The sequence below is a fragment of the Myotis nattereri genome, assembly GCF_964212035.1.
Source record: "Myotis nattereri genome assembly, chromosome: 6".
NCBI classification, from domain to species: domain Eukaryota; kingdom Metazoa; phylum Chordata; class Mammalia; order Chiroptera; family Vespertilionidae; genus Myotis; species Myotis nattereri.
The window spans coordinates 47,727,144-47,746,174 of record NC_138081.1 but is presented as its reverse complement, the minus strand read 5'-3'; the positions used below and the strand labels follow the sequence as shown (position 1 = coordinate 47,746,174).

The 19,031-nt window shown below is 40.1% G+C and overlaps 1 protein-coding gene across 1 annotated transcript in view; it reads left to right on the top strand.

Annotated features, from left to right (window-relative positions):
* Nucleotides 1-13,512, top strand: part of RRAGD (Ras related GTP binding D) — a 34,013-nt gene extending 20,501 nt beyond the window's left edge. Inside the window, exons 5-7 of the mRNA XM_081094089.1 lie at nt 108-250; nt 7,069-7,217; nt 12,759-13,512. Of these exons, the coding sequence (XP_080950215.1) occupies nt 108-250; nt 7,069-7,217; nt 12,759-12,910 (444 nt within the window). The 3' untranslated portion in view covers nt 12,911-13,512. The remainder of the gene's footprint in view (nt 1-107; nt 251-7,068; nt 7,218-12,758) is intronic.
* The last annotated feature ends 5,519 nt before the right edge of the window (nt 13,513-19,031 follow it).

The following is a 19,031-nucleotide window of genomic DNA, read 5'->3' as shown; positions in this document are numbered from 1 at the left end:
TTTTGCTTGTTTACTTTTCACATAGAGGATGGCATATAGTTTTATGGAACCATGACCTGGTTTGAAATCAGCTGTTGCTTTAAGTCAGCATCTTCTTTTTGTTTCAGAATTCTGGAATTGAAAAGGCATTTCTATTTGATGTGGTCAGTAAAATTTATATTGCAACTGATAGCACCCCAGTAGATATGCAAACCTATGAGCTCTGCTGTGATATGATTGATGTGGTGATTGACATCTCTTGTATTTATGGGTAAGTAAGGCATTCTTAAAGGCTAACAATCAAGCCATGCTTCTCTTTCAGAACCTTTGAGACATTTTGCATTTACTTATTTGATTTTAATACTTTTGTTTTGAATGACTGAGCTCTGTAAATAAATATACCATTTAGCATGCAATAATAATAACAACAAATAATTATTGCGTAAATTCCTGGCATTATGCTAAGAATCTCATTGCACATATTATATCATTTAATTCTCCTCTACTCCCTGAGGCAGGAATTACTACCCCCACTTTAAGGATGGGAAAACGGAGGTTTACACTGGTTATGTTTCTAATCTTTGCTCACACTGTCAGTAAGGGCTGGAACTAGAATTTGAACTGCAGCCTAACCGATTCCTGGAGTTTCTCTACTGAAAATCTGTCATCATACTATAATGTCTTATATACTTGGGACAGACTAATAGGATCATTGAACTCTACATATCTCATGTTAACAACAGTTCTATTATCTTCTTCATTATAGGAGATAACTACTGGGTTGTTGTTTTTAAAATATACTTTTATTCTTATTATTCAATTACAGTTGACATTAAACATTATAGTTTCAGGTGGTTAGCATAGTGATTAGACATTTACATAACTTACAAAATGATCCCTTCAACAATATTCTTTTTGATTATTTTTTATTGTGAGCAGCAGGGAATTTTAAAACTAAGCAAACAGCATTGCCTGTTTACTATTAAGGTCTTACATTCTTAGAAAATAGTTTTTTACACTTAAAATCATAAAATAAATAAGGAGTGGGGAAAGTTGATTGTGTTACCAAACATAGAAACAATTCCACATAATTATAAATTTGCTGAATGGGTGTCATACAGAGTGAATGGGTATGAACTAATTTGTTTATCTTATTAAGATACCAAGTTGTCTGTTTATGTTGGATTTATGTCTTCATCCAATCATTGATTACTTGAAGCTTTTGTTCATCTTCCTCTTTACTCACTGTGACCTGCTTTATACAACCTCCTCTTCCGTGACAGTCTCGTCTCGCCATTTCTGTCTTCCACTGTCTGAAAATCCTTTGCCAACTCAGTTTAGATTCTCTGTTAACTCTGTTATACATACTAATACACATGAAAACACAGTGCCTTCTGTTATGAAAACGGGAAAGTGAATCTTCACAGGACTGTAGTGAGAAAGAAATAATTAGGTTTCACCTGGTAAACCCTAGATAAATGTAGCTGCTATCATCATCATCATCATCATTATCAAACACTGCCATTCGGCTTTAGAAATAGGCCATGTTTCCTAAGATTATTTCCCTACAGTTATTTTTAAACTGTAAAGTGAATGACCTTGAAATAGCCACGGAAGCTGAATGTACTCTGATTATAGTCTAGATTGCTGTGGTAATCAAATACAATGAACAACACAACTGATCTGGTTCATATTTAACAATATGCATAATCATGATTGTGCCATAAGCTAACTAGACGTAAGTGGTAAGTAGTTTTTGTAAGGATGTTGATCAGAGTTACTTTTACCCAGCTGAAACAAACATGGGCAGGGTTGGGAGGAGGAGGGAGCTGGATCCTGCCATCACATTGTTTTCCTGTGTAGAGTGCAGTGTTCCTGAGAACCTACCAGGTTCAGTGAGAACCAGTCTTGGTCACAAATGGCCCTGTGGTTTTCCTCAGACATTTGCTGGCCAGGCAAGGAGCCAGCCCAGCTAAGAGGGGGAGGGCTAGCGATGTGTGCGGCAGCCTAGGAAGCAGGCTCCCTGCCAGTTCCCAGCTGCTCCCTGGAGACCAGTAGGGGTTAGGAGCAGGTGACCTGGTACCTCAGTGCACTGCTCAGGAATCTCAGCTGAGCTTCTGCTGCGGCTGGTCAGCTCTGCACACACACACACACACACACACACACACACACACACGTTAAAACACAAAGCCATCCTCATGTGTTTTTATGTAGATGGCAATATAAGTAATAGAAAATAGTTGTTGTAGTCGTAAAAACTCACCAGTTTCTACTTGTAATATTTTTGGCCTTTCTTTTTCCAATTTGTTTAATGTTTACTTTTTCTGAATGTGAATGTAACCCATGTTCATTGCAGAAAATATGTAAAACTATAAAGAATAACATTAAAATAGCCACAATCTTATCACCTAGTAACAATCACTAACATTTTTATATATTTTATTCTTACTGTTGTGTAATTTTTAGGATAATGTGATCACTTTGTATATTTAACATTATATCCTGCTTTTTTCACTTAACATTATCACAAGAATTTTCCTGTGTAAAAAAAACCACTATTTTTTTTTTTTAAATATATTTTATTGATTTTCTGCAGAGAGGAAGGGTGAGGGAGAGAGCCAGAAACATTGATGAGAGAGAAACATCGATCAGCTGCCTCCCGCACACCCCCCACCGGGGATATGCCCGCAACCAAGGCACATGCCCTTGACCGGAATCTAACCCGGGACCCTTCAGTCCGCAGGCCGACGCTCTATCCACTGAGCCAAACCGGTCAGGGCAAAAAAAAACCACTATTTAGTATCTATATAGCATCCTATCTAATAAAGAGAGAATATGCTAATTGAACCTCATGCTGTCGCAAAGATGGTGGTGCCCACAGCCAATAAGGAGGGAATATGCTGATTGACTACCCCACCCTCAAAGATGGTGGCACCCACAGCCAATAAGGAGGGAATATGCTAATTGGCTGCCTTGCCCTCAAAGATGATGGCACCCACAGCCACAAGATGATGGCGCCCAGTCCCCTCAGCCCCGCTGGGGTGGCAGGTGCGGCAAGGCCAGGCCTGGCCCCAGGCGGACCCGGCTGCTCCGTGTGCCTGCCTCCGGAGTCCCCCAGCCCCTCAGTCCCCTAGCCACCTAGGGCCAGCCCGAGGCATAGGCAAGCCTCAGATGGCGGCTTCCCAGCCTCTGAGGGCCGCCCGAGGCTCAGGTAACCAGGGCCAGCCGAGGCTTGCACTGCCAGCAGTGGCAGCAACAAAGGTGTGATAGGGCGTTGCCTTCCCCTGATCACCGGGTTGCCTCCCGCCCCTGAGGGCTCCTGGACTGTGAGAGGGGGCAGCCAGGCTGAGGGAACACCCCTCCATGCACTGGTCCTCTAGTAGTAGTATATTTATTTGGAAATTTTAAATGCAGGTTTCTTCATTGCTTACAACAGTGGTTCTCAACCTTCCTAGTGCCGCGACCCTTTAATACAGTTCCTCATGTTGTGGTGACCCCCAACCATAAAATTATTTTCATTGCTATTTTATAACTGTAATTTTGCTACTGTTATGAATCATAATGTAAATATCTGATATGCAGGATGTATTTTCATTGTTACAAATTGAACATAATTAAAGCATAGTAATTAATTACAAAAACAATATGTAATTATATATGTGTCTTAGGCGACCCCTGTGAAAGGGTCATTCAACCCCCAAAGGGGTCGCGACCCACAGGTTGAGAACCGCTGGCTTACAATTTTTAAATGTTACAGTTAATTCTCAAAACATTACTTTATTAGCAAGAAATTCAGTTTAGAAAAACAGTAACTAAAAGTAGTACAAAGGAAGCTAAGAATTCTGTTAAAGCATCTTTAACATTTGAGACTTAACACTTCTTAAAATTTTTCTTTACTGTTCTGGTAGGTTATAGTGAGTTGCATCCTTTTATAAAAAACTAACTTCTACAACTTACTTTGAAGTAGCCATGTATGTGCCAGTTTAAAATACTCTCAAAACTAAACACCTACATTTCCTTTAAAATACTCTACTTAAAATACTCTACAGCCTGGTCTTTATGGCTCAGTGGTTGAGCATCGACTAGGAGGTCACGGTTCGATTCCCAGTCAGGGTGCGTGCTTGGGTTGCAGGTTCGATCCCCAGTGTGGGATGTGCAGGAGGCCGCTGATCAATGATTCTCTCTCATCAGAGATAGATGTTTCTATCTCTCTTCCTCTCCCTTCCTCTCTGAAATCAATAAAAATCTATTTAAAATAAATAAGTAAAATACCCTACAATTCAGGCAGTTTTATGTAATCTGGTTTGCCACCCTCCCCACTTGTGATATTTACAAGATTAAAGGCATTAACTCTAAAATTAGATGAGTTTGCAGTCCTGGCTGTACCCCCATCATCAGTTTTGACCAAGTTATCTTATTTTCCCAACCTCACCTCAGTTCCTCAGCACTGAGGATTCTTGTGCCAGACAATATAATGCATAGTAAGAACCAGGAACGGTGCCCATCACAGAATACATGTTTAGTAAATGCTGGCTCTTACTACACAAAATGGTAAGGATCATCAGCAGCTGAGTTATTATGCTTATCTATAATAATAAAAGTGTAATGTGCTAATTAGACTGGACGACCTTCCAGATGAAGCCGAGGCTGCGAGGGCCTGCGAGGGCCGAGGCAGCTGCCACCGTTGCCTCAGGCAGCTGCGAGGGCCAAACCCCTTGCACGACTTTCGTGCATCGGACCTCTAGTGTATTAATAAGGCTTATTTAGCAAAATTACAATTAAATCAGATTTCTGGTCAAGTATTTATGTTTGGGAAGCAAAAATAAATCAGAAAATGTATGCATGGTTTCACATAAGGGGAAGAGATACAGGGAAGTGCTCCTTTGTCCATGAGGAAAGGATGCATAATTCTTTGATTACATCAGTGTTTCGAAGGGTTCAGTTTCAGTCATTCAGGCTGTGGGGATTCAGAACTAGTCACCCCAAGATATGTCTCTGTGGTATGCAGGTTGTTTCTTTCTTTTTTTTTAAAAAAAAAAATATATTTTATTGATTTTTTACAGAGAGAAGGGAGAGAGATAGAGAGTTAGGAACATCGATGTGAGAGAAACATCAATCAGCTGCCTCCTGCACATCCCCCACTGGGGAAGTGCCCGCAACCCAGGTACATGCCCTTGACCGGAATCGAACCTGGGACCCTTCAGTCCGCAGGCCTATGCTCTATCCACTGAGCCAAACCGGTTTCGGCAGATTGTTTCTTGAGCTAAATGCAACTTTAGCCTCCGGTTCAAGATAAATTTCTGCCCCTCCCTTAACTACCTAGAAGAACTTGAATTAGGGGCCTTGCATATAATAAAAGACTACCAGTGATAATCTTTTTTAAAAATATATATATTTTTATTGATTTCAGAGAGGAAGGGAGAGGGATAGAGAGATAGAAACATCACAGATGAGAGAGAATCATTGATCAGCTGCCTCCTGCACGCCCCCTACTGGGGATCGAGCCCGCAACCCAGGCACATGCCCTTGGCTGAAAAACCTGGGACCCTTCAGTCCGCAGGCGGACACTCTATCTATCCACTGAGCTGAACCGGCTAAGACAGTTGTCGGCAAACAATGGCTCGCGAGCTACATGCGGCTCTTTGGCCCCTTGAGTGTGGCTCTTCCACAAAATACCACGACCTCAGCGAACATACCTCTCCTGCATGTGGGGTCTCTGATTCTCTCATGTATGCAGGGTTCCCATACTATGTAGATATTAAATTTGGTTATTTCCTCTTTCTCATCTGTCTCATGTGTATTTATTAGACCAGTCAGAAGAACCTTGAGCACGGAGGAAAATGTATTTCTCCCTGATAAAGTCATAATAATAATAATAGCAGTTAACATTCATTATGCATACTACATGGTCTCAGCACTATGCTCGGTGCTATATATGTATTATTTCATTACATTAGGAAACTTTGAAGTAATTACTGTTAGAATACAGACGAGGAAATTGAGGCTCAAAGAAGTTACTTAACTTGCCCATAGTAAGTAAGTAAGCTGGGATACAAACCCAAGTCATCTGTGTCTGCAGCCAAGTGAAATAAGCCAGTCAGAGAAAGACAAGTACCATATGATTTCACTCAGTGTGGAATCTAATGAACAAAATAAACTTAACAAAACAGAAAAAAACTCATAGATAGAGAACAGACTGATAGCTGTCAGAGGGGAGGGGAGTTGCAGGGCTGGGCGAAAAGGTGTAGGGATTAAGCAAAATAAAAGAAAACAGGAAACACCACTCCTAGACATAGGCCACAGATTACCAGTGGGAAAGAAGGTTGGGGAAGGTAGAAGAGGGTATAAAGGTGCTCAGTGGTGATGGAAGGTGACTTGACTTGGTGGTGAACACACAATACAATGTACAGATGATGTATTATAGAATGCTACACCTGAAATCTATATAATTTTATTAGCAAATGTCACCCCAATAAATTCAATGAAAAAATAAAAAGAAAACAAAAAAATTAGACTAATCTATTAACTTTTTTTTTTAAAAAGATTTCAAACCTACAGAAAATATTTAGCATGGCTACTTCACTCGATTATCTAATATACAGTCCATATTCAAATTTTACCAGTGGTCCCACTTCTACCTTTTATATCAGTTTTCCCCTGCAATTCAACCTCTAATTCAGCATTTGGCTGTCATGTGTCTTTAGGCTTCTTTCATTTGGAACAGTTCTTCAGTCCTTGGTCTTTCCTCAGACCGTGCCTTTGACAGCCTGGTTATTTGATTATGAGAAAGGCTTGAGGGCCACGGAGTGGAGGAGAACTAACGCCCGCAGTCCCTCACCTGTGTTCTGCAGGTGTCTGGGGGGTTGCCCAGCTGCCACAACAGCCATTCCTTGTGTCAGTAGGAAAGTGACTGTCATACATTCTACATTCTTATGATTGTGTGTTTCTGAGATCTGAATGGGTAGGCTAGGTTTAATACATTTAAAGAAGTAAATCATTCTGTGTTAAAGCTGGTTTCTGTTGTCGGGTTACAATTTATAGTTCTTTCTCGATGGTCAAATATGTGTTTTGGTTTCTGTCCCCATTTAGTCTCAAAGAAGACGGAGCAGGAACCCCCTATGACAAGGAGTCAACAGCCATTATAAAGCTGAATAATACCACAGTTCTTTATTTAAAAGAGGTGACAAAGTTCCTGGCTCTTGTTTGCTTTGTCAGAGAGGAAAGCTTTGAAAGAAAAGGTAATTATGTGTGTGTGATTCAGACTAATACTGCCTTCACTGCCTGTTGAATGTGGATGGGGAGCAGCGTGCCTCTTGAAGTTTGTAGACTCGAGTCACAGGCCCCCTTGATCAGTCAGCTTTGGGGACCCGTGAACCAGCCTGCCCTCTAGCGAAAGCTGCTGTGAGGTGGAAGCGGACGCAGCCATCCACCAGGGGCCTCAGCTTTCCTGCGGGTGCAGCTAGCTGGGGTGCTGCCAGTCTGTAGAGCTCCTTACCAAGGGGAGGCCCCCCAGCCTACAGCGAGGGCCGTGGCCTCCCTCTTGGGCCGCACCTCCCGAAGGTTTTAGGGACATGTGACCACTTGTGCTCCCATGTGAAGGAGGGGACTCATGCAACATCAAAGCTAGACGGTATTTAACTTGTGTTCAGCCTCTATATTCTTTAGTCCTCAAAACACAGGGATGGCACCATGATCCTGAAAACAGAAGACATGAAAACACTTAATAATAATATCACCAGATATCTTTTCAGTTGTATTTTAAAACCAAAGCAATTAACCTCATAAAAATATTCATTTTTTCTCTTGCTACCTAATCTGGGTAATACCTTACTGCTGCTGCTATGAATTTTTTGCAACTAGGAAATGATTTACCAATTTGTTGGGTAAAAATATTCCCAACAAAGTGGCAATAATAACATTGACTGAAAAAGCCTTTTTTCCTTATAAAGCGATACGTGTTTATTTTAAAAATACTTAGAAAATTTAGGAATGTACAACAAAAACAAAATAAAACCACTCAATTCCACCACTTAGAGTTAAACCCCATGCTAAATTTCTGAAATGCGCTTTCTTTCTCCTTTCCTTCCTCTCTTCCTTCACCTGTTCTTTCCTTCCAACAAAAGTGGGGTCAGGTGATTGTCTATATAGTTTTATATCCTGTTGTTTTCAAATTCATTGAGCATGAAAACATAATTTAGATTTTTTTAAATTATAAAAGCAATAGATTCGCTTAGAAAATTTATAAATAACAAATAAGCAAAAAAGAAATAATTACTGATAAACTTCTCACTCAGATCCTCAATATTTTCTGTATCACTTTCCAGCCTTTTTCACGTATATATCTATTATCTTTATATATGAGATTGTATGATAAATCCTACTTTATAACCTTCACTTAAATTATTATAGACATCTTTCCAACTTACTAAATCTTTTTCCCACATCATTTTTAGATTTTGATCTTATGAATAATCTATGATGACCCTCTTTTCACTAAATATTTTTGTACATCTTTGGTTGTTTCCTCAGGAAAAGCTTTCAACGAATGGAATTACTTAGATCAAAGGGTAGGCATGTTTTGGTGGCTTCTAATGCATCGTTACCAAAATGTCCTTTAGAAAGACTTTATGGGTTTATGCTACTAAGAGAATATGAGCGTGTCAATTTTGCTTGTAGTTTCAATATTGGGTATTAGCATTAAAAATTTATAATTGAGCCCTAGCCACTTTGGCTCAGTGGATAGAGCATTGGTCTGTGGACTGGAGTTGTCCCAGGTTTGATTCTGGTAAAGGGCATGTACCTCAGTTGCAGGTTGCAGGCTCAGTCCCTGGTCCTAGTTGGGGCAAGTGCACGAGGGAACCAATTGATGTTTCTCTCTCTCTTTCCCCCTTTCTTCTACTCTCTCTAAAAATCAATGGAAAAATATCCTCGGGTGAGGATTAACAGCAACAACAAAAATGATAATTGAGCCCTGGCCAGTGTGGCTCAGTTGGTTGGGTGTTTGATTCTCAGTCAGGGCGCATACCCAGGTTGCAGCTCTATCTCCGGTAGGGGGGCATACAGGAGGCAGCCAACCGATGTTCTGCTCTCACATTGATATTTCTCTCTTCTCCCTTCCTCTCTCTCTAAAAATCAATAAACTACTTAAAAAATTGGTTATTGAAAACTGGTATATCATTTAAGTTTACATTTCCTTGCTTCTTACTGAAGTTATGCATGTATTTTCCCCATATTTACCTACTATTGCCAACCAAATTGCCTTTTGTGTCCTTGTCCTGTAAAATTTTTAATTAAATGGTGTTAATCTTTTACTTTTTATTTTCATCTTGCTGAAAGTAAGAACAGATTATATAATAAATCCATGCAATTTTGAAGATAGGACCATACCTTGTTTCATTCTCAATTACAGATGATTTTACCCAGACTCAGGACATAAGAGATTTTCCCCCAATATAACATCATACCATCAGTGTATGGCAGTCAGGCCTAAAGATTCCTGGGGTTCTCCCTCTTTGGGATCAGTGTTGTATATTGTTTAAAACCATTATATGTGTATTTTCTTGGTTAAAGATACTTCCAGAATTTATATCTGGTGATTAATATTTCATGTTGATTTTGGAAGCTAATAAAAGTTATACAAATAGTACAACTACAGCCCCCAAACCATCTAGGATGGTGGCAGTTTCTAAAAGGAATAATTTTGAACCAATTTTAGACTTCCACAAACTTCTAAAAACTGTAGTTTACATATACTCCTCATCCAGCTTCCCCAGATGTTAACATCTTACATACTATAGCACAGTTTTCAAAACTAGGGAGTTGACATCAGTATAATGCTATCAACGAAACCACAGACCTGTGCAGAGTTCACCAGTTTTTCCAAAAATACCCGTTTTCTGTTTCAGGATCCAAAATTGATTTAGTTGCTATTTCTCCTGGTCTCCTCCTATCTGTGACAATTTGTCTTCCATGGTCTTAACACTTTTGAAGAGTACTGACCAATTATTTTGTAGACTGTCCCTCAGACTGGGCTTGTCTGAGATTTTTCACACAGTTGGAATGAGATGATGCACTTTGGTTAGAACACCACACAGTCCTGGCCAGCGTGGCTCAGTGGTTGAATGTTGACCTATGAACCAGGGGGTCACGGTTCCATTCCTAGTCAGGGCACATGCCTGGGTTTCAGGCTCTGGATCCGCAGTGGGGGTCATGTAGGAGGCAGCCAATTGATGATTCTCTCTCTTATCATTGATGTTTCTCTCTCTTTCTCTCCCTCTCCCTTCCTTTCTGAAATCAATAAAAGTATATTTAAAAAACACCACACAGAAATGATGTGTGTCTTTCTCTGTGCATCACATCAAGTGGTTAATGGTGTCTTGTTGCTGGTGACGCTGATGTTGACTTGGCTAAGGTAGTTTCTGCCAGTTTTTCCACTGGAAATTCCCTGCTTGTCCCTTTGTCATTAATACATGCTTTCAAACTGTGCAACTCCTGTTTCTTCTCACACTCTTGCCCACTAATTATAACCTCCACTGTGGATAGGCAGACTTTGTAGAACTTCTTAAACTAAATAGAAACTTAGGTGTTAATGTCATAACTAATAAATGTAAATAAATAGGCAGAGTAGGTGGAACCCCATCATGTTAAACATGCACGCTTTTTTTACGGTGACCACCCATCGCTATGTGTCTGGGACCATGGGGCTTCATGGGACAGTAGACCTCCAGTAAAACTGGGCAAACCAGATGAGGTGGACATCTTATCTATTAGGCAGCTGTCTTTAAAAAGAACCTAGGCTTATAAATGCATGGAGTAGTTTGATTTATTTTGTTGCTTTAATTTTGTATTGCTGAGTCCTGTTGGTGCTGATAATCAACACGTGGTGATTAGCTTTTCTCCATGTTTGTCTTCATCTGAGTTTTCATTCAGGGTCCCTGTGACTGCTTTGGCAGAGGAGATAGAATTGAAAGCAGATGCAGGACTCTCCGCCCTAGATGCACATTATAGGCACCTTGGGATGGGAGGCAGTTAAAAAATACGGACATCTGGGTCCTCTTCCATGTAATTAGAATAGAATTCCTGGGAGGGAGGCCTGGGGTTTGTTAATATTTTTGAACTTCCTTGGATGTTTTTAATGCCCAGCTAGGGTGAGAACCACTGAAGCAGAGAAAGGTGTAGGACCGTCCTACAACTGGGTATGGTGGTGAAGGTAGTCCTTATTCTGTTCATGTCTCTCTTGTATTTTCAGTGAAAGGGTTGAAATAAATAGCAAACTCTTTTCCTGAGTGCTTACTTCCTTTGAAAACCCCAGTTGTGAATTTTTACCATTTTACATTTAAAACCCCACATGCAGCAAGATTACTTTAAAATTTTTAAAATTTTGCGCATTTAAAAATGTGCAAAGATGACTAAGTTAAGATTTGTCAAAAACTATCAATAGGATGTCTCTGCAATTTCCCACGCTGAGTATTTGATTCACTCGTCCCGTTGAAGCAGTCAAGCTGAGCTTTCTTCCTAAGGCAGTTAGTTGCACACATGGTAGGCAGAGATTTGTAAGGTTGTTCTAACATCTCATTTCCAAATTCCCACTAAGTAACATCACTTCTTTGCGCTTTGTTTTTCATTCCTGCCTTATGCTGCTTTGTTTCTTACTTCTGCCTTATTGCCTCATCGGTTTTGTTATTTTTCTTAAAACTGGATGTGTGGCCACTATCACTGCAGAAGCAGCAGAGGGCGCTGCTCCGAAGGTTTCCTGCTCCTGGAAGCTGAGGTGGGGGTTCCTCCAGTTCGCTCGCACTTGTATAACTAGTTTGAAGAATTTCAGTCCTTGGCTGGAATCTCAATTCTTTCTTTGGGTTTCTGGAAGCATCACCTTAGTGGATGGAAATAATGGTTAGGCTAGTTGTTTTAATTAGTTAAAGATAGTAAATAAGGACCAACTGCCTATGTTAATTAGTGTAAACATTAGCCACAACACTAATAAACTAGTGGTGAGAATGAAAAATACACTTAAGACTTTGCATTCTCTTTTATTCTATTTTTGTACTACTAATTAGTTTCTGAAAATACAGTAAGATTCTACCCTACTGTTTCTCCATTAAAAAAAAATCTTTATTGTTGAAAGTAGTATCCATTTTAAATTTACATGATATTGAAGAACTGAGAGTGTCATTGGTTGTTGAATTCCTGAGCTTGAGTTGACTGCTATCACTCTACTAGTAAAACCAGGGACTGGGCCTTCCCCAGGACTTATGACAATGGTTTAAATACAATATACATCCCGTAAATATTGATTGATTACTTATAATATACATCCCGTAAATATTGATTGATTACTTGATTGATACAGTGGCTTTGTTATCTCAGCCACACTCCAAGTCAGGGTCTCCCTCCACATAGAGTCAATTTAATAATGCCTTCTAGGGAAAAGTAATAAGTATTTCATTGAAGATAATAACTTCATTGTAAAAAATCTTTAATTCTGAAAGGTCAAAAAAATGTGTTCACGTGGCTCTTCAAATGTGTTGGGTCATAGACACCTTTGAAAATGTGGTATATACTCCGGAAACTTTTCTTAGTGAGAAATACACATTCACAAGATCTTGCCTGCGATTCCTGAGGACCAGCTGCAGACTTCCCCCGTTCAGTCTTTGGATCTTATGTTAAGGCCGCTTCTCTACTGCCCCCTACTGGTTGATCCTTGTCATGGTCGACATGAAAAGATGGATATTATTTCTTTCTCTGTGACATTGCTAAATATTTTTGGCTTTCTTCTCCAGGGCTTATTGACTATAATTTTCATTGCTTCCGGAAGGCCATCCATGAAGTTTTTGAGGTGAGAATGAAGGTGGTGAAATCAAGAAAGGTTCAGAATCAACTGCAGAAGAAAAAAGGAACCACCCCCAATGGGACCCCTAGAGTGCTGCTGTAGGTGAGGTTTCAGGAACATCTTTTGAAATCGGGCCTTTCAGTGAGGCTGCTGCACTGTGTTGCACTAAAGGAAGAGGAAGAAGAGATTGGGACACAGAACATAAATTTGTTGTAAAAATAAAAATCCTGTGACCCTTCTGATCTTTTCTTTTTTAAATAAAGCAAGCACTTTGAAGCAAAAACTTGTATACTAATAGTGAAGTTAAATCCACTGTAATTTCATGACATAAATGTACACTTTTATGGTCTGTAGTCAGAACAATCCTGTGTGAGAACTGCCAGGAACTGTATATATTTTGCACTTTTTCATTGAACTAAACTTTGATAAAACTTTTGTAAGCTTTTTCTGTACTTGGTGTGAAGGACATGCATACTGTAGTTCTTAGCTATGGCAATCAGAAATTAAAAAAGTAATGCATTAGCAATGACTTTTATAAACTTGGGAATCTTTGCTACCAGTTGTTGAGGAAAAAAAATCATTTTTCAGTGGAGATGGTACAGATTGGGGCAGCAAGCTGTAGGAGCAATGAGAACTGTCCCTTGTTTGTAACTAATATACTTAAACAGGAGTTTTGATGAATAATATTAGCACCAAACTTATCTAAAAATTTCGATAGCTTTGGCAGTGCTTCCCTACTCAACAGTTTTTACAAAGCTCTTTACCTCAACACACATCTCTATAATCATTTTATACAGAGAGGTGGTTTCTTTTTGCTGTATTACTGTTGTTTAGTACCTTTGGGACCAGATTTCCAAAATGGTGCCGATCACTGGAGACAAATAAGAATGTCATTGAATTGCAGGGACTCTGGAGGCTTTTTGTACCTGCCACCCAGGTAACATCAGAGGACACGTGGTTTCCCAAATGTAGGTGATTGACAACTGCAGATATAAAAATAGATACACAATTCTGTATGTTTGGCCCCTGTGAAATGGGCCTGTTATTGTGCAGCATTTGAAATGTTTATTTAGGACCAGCTATTTTTATTGCTCCATGATCACAGAGGACGTCTCAGATCTCTACCGTAGAATTGAATCCTGTTGGGCACATTGGTCACCTTGAGTAATGTTCTCATTTGTGACAGTGTACCTTGTAGACTCTGCCTGTTCCTATCTTACGGCTGAACTAGAGCTCAGCTTGCCAGCAGCATGCTCTGCACAGCTGAAAAGCCCTCAAGTTCAGTGGGAAGGGGCTGGCCAGAGGAGGCATTACAGTTAGCTATGTATTTGTTTTTGTGAAATTCTCTCACTTATATTTACTTTAGACTAATAGCAAGTTAAGAGGTTCCTAAATCTACCCCCCACCCCAAACCATTCCAAGTAGATAATCCAAGTAGATAATTCTGGGTCTATCCCAAGGGTTGGTGCCTAAGGCATGCTTGTGGGTATTAGAAAATAATATTCTTTTCTTTTATCAGAGGCTCATAGGGATATCAAAGCTGCTCCTAGCAAAATGTATCAAGTTCCTAGCGCAACTTGTCCTTGAAATGATCCCACTTCTACCTGTGACTTCTTTCTATCCTCTCTCCTTCCTCTCCTCAAGTCCTGTTCCTTTGAGGCTGGCAGCTGCAGTTTAAAATGGTAGCTGCTTGGGATTTAAGATTTGAGCCCTCCCAAGAGGCTGTGCATTTTGGAAGAAAACTTCTAAAAATCATGAAAGAGCACCAACTGCCTCATAATTTTTGCTCAGAAAATTGGGTGTATAGCATCCTGGGATTCTAAGGAAGTTTTTTTCTCTAATTTCCAGACCTATATCCTGTTGGACCTTTGCCAACAGGCCTGGTATACGATAGGTGGATTATTCTTATAAATCTAATTCTCTTGTTTTTATAATGTTTCTTTTTAGAGTAAGCAACAAAGAATTGCTTTTCTAATGTGACTTTATCCTCAAGATAGAGACATTTGCCTATCTGATAAATCACACATTACTTAGGTACATATGTATATTATTGTAACCAAGAGGAGCTTCCATTTTTGAGCTGGGTATATCATGAGTTTTTTAAAATAGATTTTTATTGATTTTTAGGGAGAGAGGAAGGGAAAGGGATAGAGAGATGGAAACATCGATGAGAGAGAAACATCATCGATCAGCTGCCTCCTGCATACCCCTTACTGTGGATCGAGCCAGCAACCCAGCATTCAACTTATATGTGCCCTGACTGGGAATTGAACCGGTGACCTCTTGGTTCATGGGTTGGCATTCAACCACTGAGCCACACTGGCCAAGCTATGATTTTTGTTGTTGTTAAAATGTGCCTTAAGAGCCTATTACTTCAAGAGCAAATGATTCTTTGGGGGAAAGGCAAAATTAATGCTATGGCATAAGGGCCCAAGTTCGTGGTACTAAGTGTACGCTTTGATTCATCACACACTAATATATAGATGACTGCCTCAAACCTGTAAGTATGGCAGTGACCTCTTATTTAAAGAGAGATGTAGGAGTTATGTCTCAGCGTCCAACTTTTTGAAGTCTGTGCTATTGAAATTACAAAATCTCTCAATTACTTTTGCATTTTAAAAAAATAGATTTTTGTGTTGACTGCAGAGAAGAAGGGAGAGGGAGAGAAACATCAATGATGAGAAAGAATCATTGATCGGCTGCCTCCTGTATGCCCCCTACTGGGGATCTGCCCTTGGCCAGAATTGAACCTGGGACCCTTCAGTCCACAGGCCAATGCTCTATCCACTGAGCCAAACCTGCTAGGGCTTGCATTTTATTTTTGATATGGGACTTAGTTTACTGTGATGTCTATGGCCACATTTAGGTCACAAATCCAATGCTATAAATATAAAGCCCAAATACATGGCTACAGTGACTGCTCTGGAACATTTTTGCTCATTTTCAAAGGTTGACAACTTGATCTATAGGTTTCTAGGGCAGTTAGAACTTCTATGTGGAGGTGAGACTCTGTGAATTACCTAGCATCTTTGCTTATTTCCAGTTATGCAGATTAGTGTGAATGACCAGGGTAGAGTGTTTTTGAAGGAATATAAATAAAAAACTGTTGACATTCATGGACAGTGTTATTTTGTGAACATAATGTATTTTGGACCCTTAAATATGAGATGACTAAAAACACAGCAATATTGTTATATACGGGTTATATGCTAACTGTTCGAAACGTACTTCAGAAAAACAGCCAACTGTCTTGATTATTAAAGTATGGTATGCATTCAACTTATATGGACTGAGTGTAATTTATAATCAAATATAGTATTAAGTTTTACTTTAAATGATAGTCATTTATAAACCATTGTTAAATCATTGCTTTCACAAATGTTAACTGCCAACTTAAAAGTTTGTGTCATATGCTCATGCTATGCTAAGCTCTCATTTTATTTTAAGCATATTCATAACTAATCTTTCAGGGAGCGGAATGGTCTCTTTGGTGAAAAGGAAGTATGGTCTTCCATATTTATGAGGTTGTTTACCATACATGTATGTTACTGCTATATTGGCCTTGCTTGTGGAAATGAGGATAAATCACGCTATTTATATTGGATTTGCACTTTTGTTTTTATTGTTTTAAACCCTCTTATCTCTTTATATTTTTGATGGCGATTTGCCTGTGCAGATGATAGAACTGTTATTTCAGTAAACTTCAGATATTCATTCTGCTACTCTGGCTCTGATCCTTAGATCTCCGGAAATTCTCTCCCTAACAGTGCACCTTATCGCTCCTTGCTTAGTAAGATTCCACTCTTTAATGACTTGTACAGATCCCGTAAGAGTTCTTAGAGCTAACATTAGATGTTATATCTTATATATGAAATCCTGTTTCTGATGGAAAACCTGAGCTGAAGTAATTATTTCCAAGGTTTTTAAATCAGTAGTGATGTTGAGTTTAGGAGGAAGAAAACATTGTCCTTAACAGAATTGTTTAATAACTAGAGGTCCGGTGCACGAAACTTGTGCGCAGTGGTGGGGGGTTCCCTTAGCCCAGCCTGCACCCACTCCAATCGGGGACTCCTCGGGGGATGTCTGACCACTGGTTGGACACCCCTCTCACAATCTGGGACTGCTGGCTCCTAACCACTCACCTGCCTGCCTGATCGCCCCTAACCTCTCTGCCTGCCTGCCTGATCACCCCAAACTGCCCTCCCCTGCCGCCTGATCTCACCCCCAACAGCCTCTGCCTACCTGATCACCCCTAACTGTCCTTCCTTGCCAGCCTGGTTGCCCCCAACTGCCCTCCCCTTCTGGCCTGATCTCACCCCTAACTGCTCTCCTTTGCCTGCCTGATCACCCCTAACTGCCCTCCCCTGCAGACCTGATCTCGCCCCCAACTGCCCTCCTCTGCCAGCCAATTTGGTTCTGATTGGTCAGTTTGTATGCCAGTCAGCTGGCTGCTCACAGTTGACCCAGATTTGGTTCTGATTGGTCAGTTTCTATGCCAGTCAGCATCTCTGGGCCTATCAATGGGGCCTGATCAGAAAGGCAGGACTGATCAGCAGCCGCAGTGGAGGCCTGGAGAGAAATGGATGTGTGGCTGTTGGCCAGACTGGGAGAGAAAGAGAGGCAAGTTCTGATCAATGGCTGCTACAGAGGTTACAGATCAGACCCCGCCTCTCTTTCTGCAGGCCTCTCTCCAGGCCTGATCCACAGCCCCTAGACAGTGTTGGGTCGGGGCGCCTGGTCTGGTCAAGCCTTCGGTCATTACAACCCCAGCTTTTTATTATATAGATACTAGATATTGAGTACACACAGTATACCAAACGCTGCTCTTATGTGTGTTTACATAACTTATAAACCCCAGAGGTAGGTACTATTATCACTTCTATTTTACAGATGAGGTAACTGAGTCCAAAGAGATTAAATAATTTAGTCAAGATCATATTACTAGTAAGACACAAGGTCTGGAGTCGGACTCAAGAGTCCACTATCTCAGCTATTCCTCTAAGCAGCCTTATCAAATGTCCCCTTAAATGCCCTCCTTTCACAAATATGAAAAGGGGGGCTTGCTTTGTAGGAGTTACTGTTGTCTGGGTTTGTGAAGGCTGAGGTGCTGAGATATTTAAAATACCTTTCCATACATGAGAATCAATAGGACCAGTCTTCTAAATGTGCTTCACTAAGAGAAGAAAGTCAACAAATCCAGTTAATAACTAGTGCCCAAAATAATATTAACAGTATTTAAATATCAGAAGAAAATTCAAATACATTTTACTGCCATTGGTTTTCTAAGACAATCAAGAGAGAATAAGCTGTTGATCTCAGCTGTACTCAACCTTTGCTTTGAGTTTTTAATATATGTAACAATAACATAGAAAATAAAATACTGATCTGGATTAAAATTCAGAAAGATACATTTTGATCCTAATCCTTCAGACCTATATTTAAAATTGCTACTAGCATGCTTCTGCTGGACTCTTCTGTAAGAGGACCCTCAGATCTAACATCCAGAATTGAGCTGGCCTCTTTCTTGCTAAATCTGTGATGCATGACTATCCTCCCGAGTCCCTGCTAGAAACACATTCCTCTTGACTCCCTTTCCTGCTCACCTCCTCCTCTACTCCTTTCAGTTCAGCCTTACAAACCTCCATTGAATCTCTTCTCTCCATCTCTTCTGCCACTATCCTGTTTAGACCACCATCACCTCTTACTTGAATCTCAGTAGCCGCTTAACAGTGTCACTCTGCCTCATCCACCCATCCATTCCATTCTCTATACAAGATGCAGAATGACCCTTCTAAACCACCACAATTCTAACCATATTGCTTGCTTACGCCCTTCCTCGCTCCCCATTATAGATGTTAGCCAAAGTCCTTAATAAAGTGTGTAAGACCCTGTCTCCCCAGTCCATACCTCCCTCTCCAGCCTTGGTTCATCCTCCCTTAACAGAGCATGCCTACACAGTGTGGTAAACAAGAGGATCTGTGAATTTTGGTTCCTTTGTCAGTCATTTTCTGAGAGAAATTATAATTTTCTTTCATTCAACAGTTATTGGTAGGACAGCTGTTATATGCTAGATATTGTACTTAGTAAAATAGCTAAAAGACAGATACTGGAGATGGAAGGATTTTAATATGTAAAAATAACAAAAAAAAACTACTTTAATTTTAGATAGGCCCTTATAGTTTTCACAACAGATCTATAAGACTTGCCCTCTCTTGCCCTGACC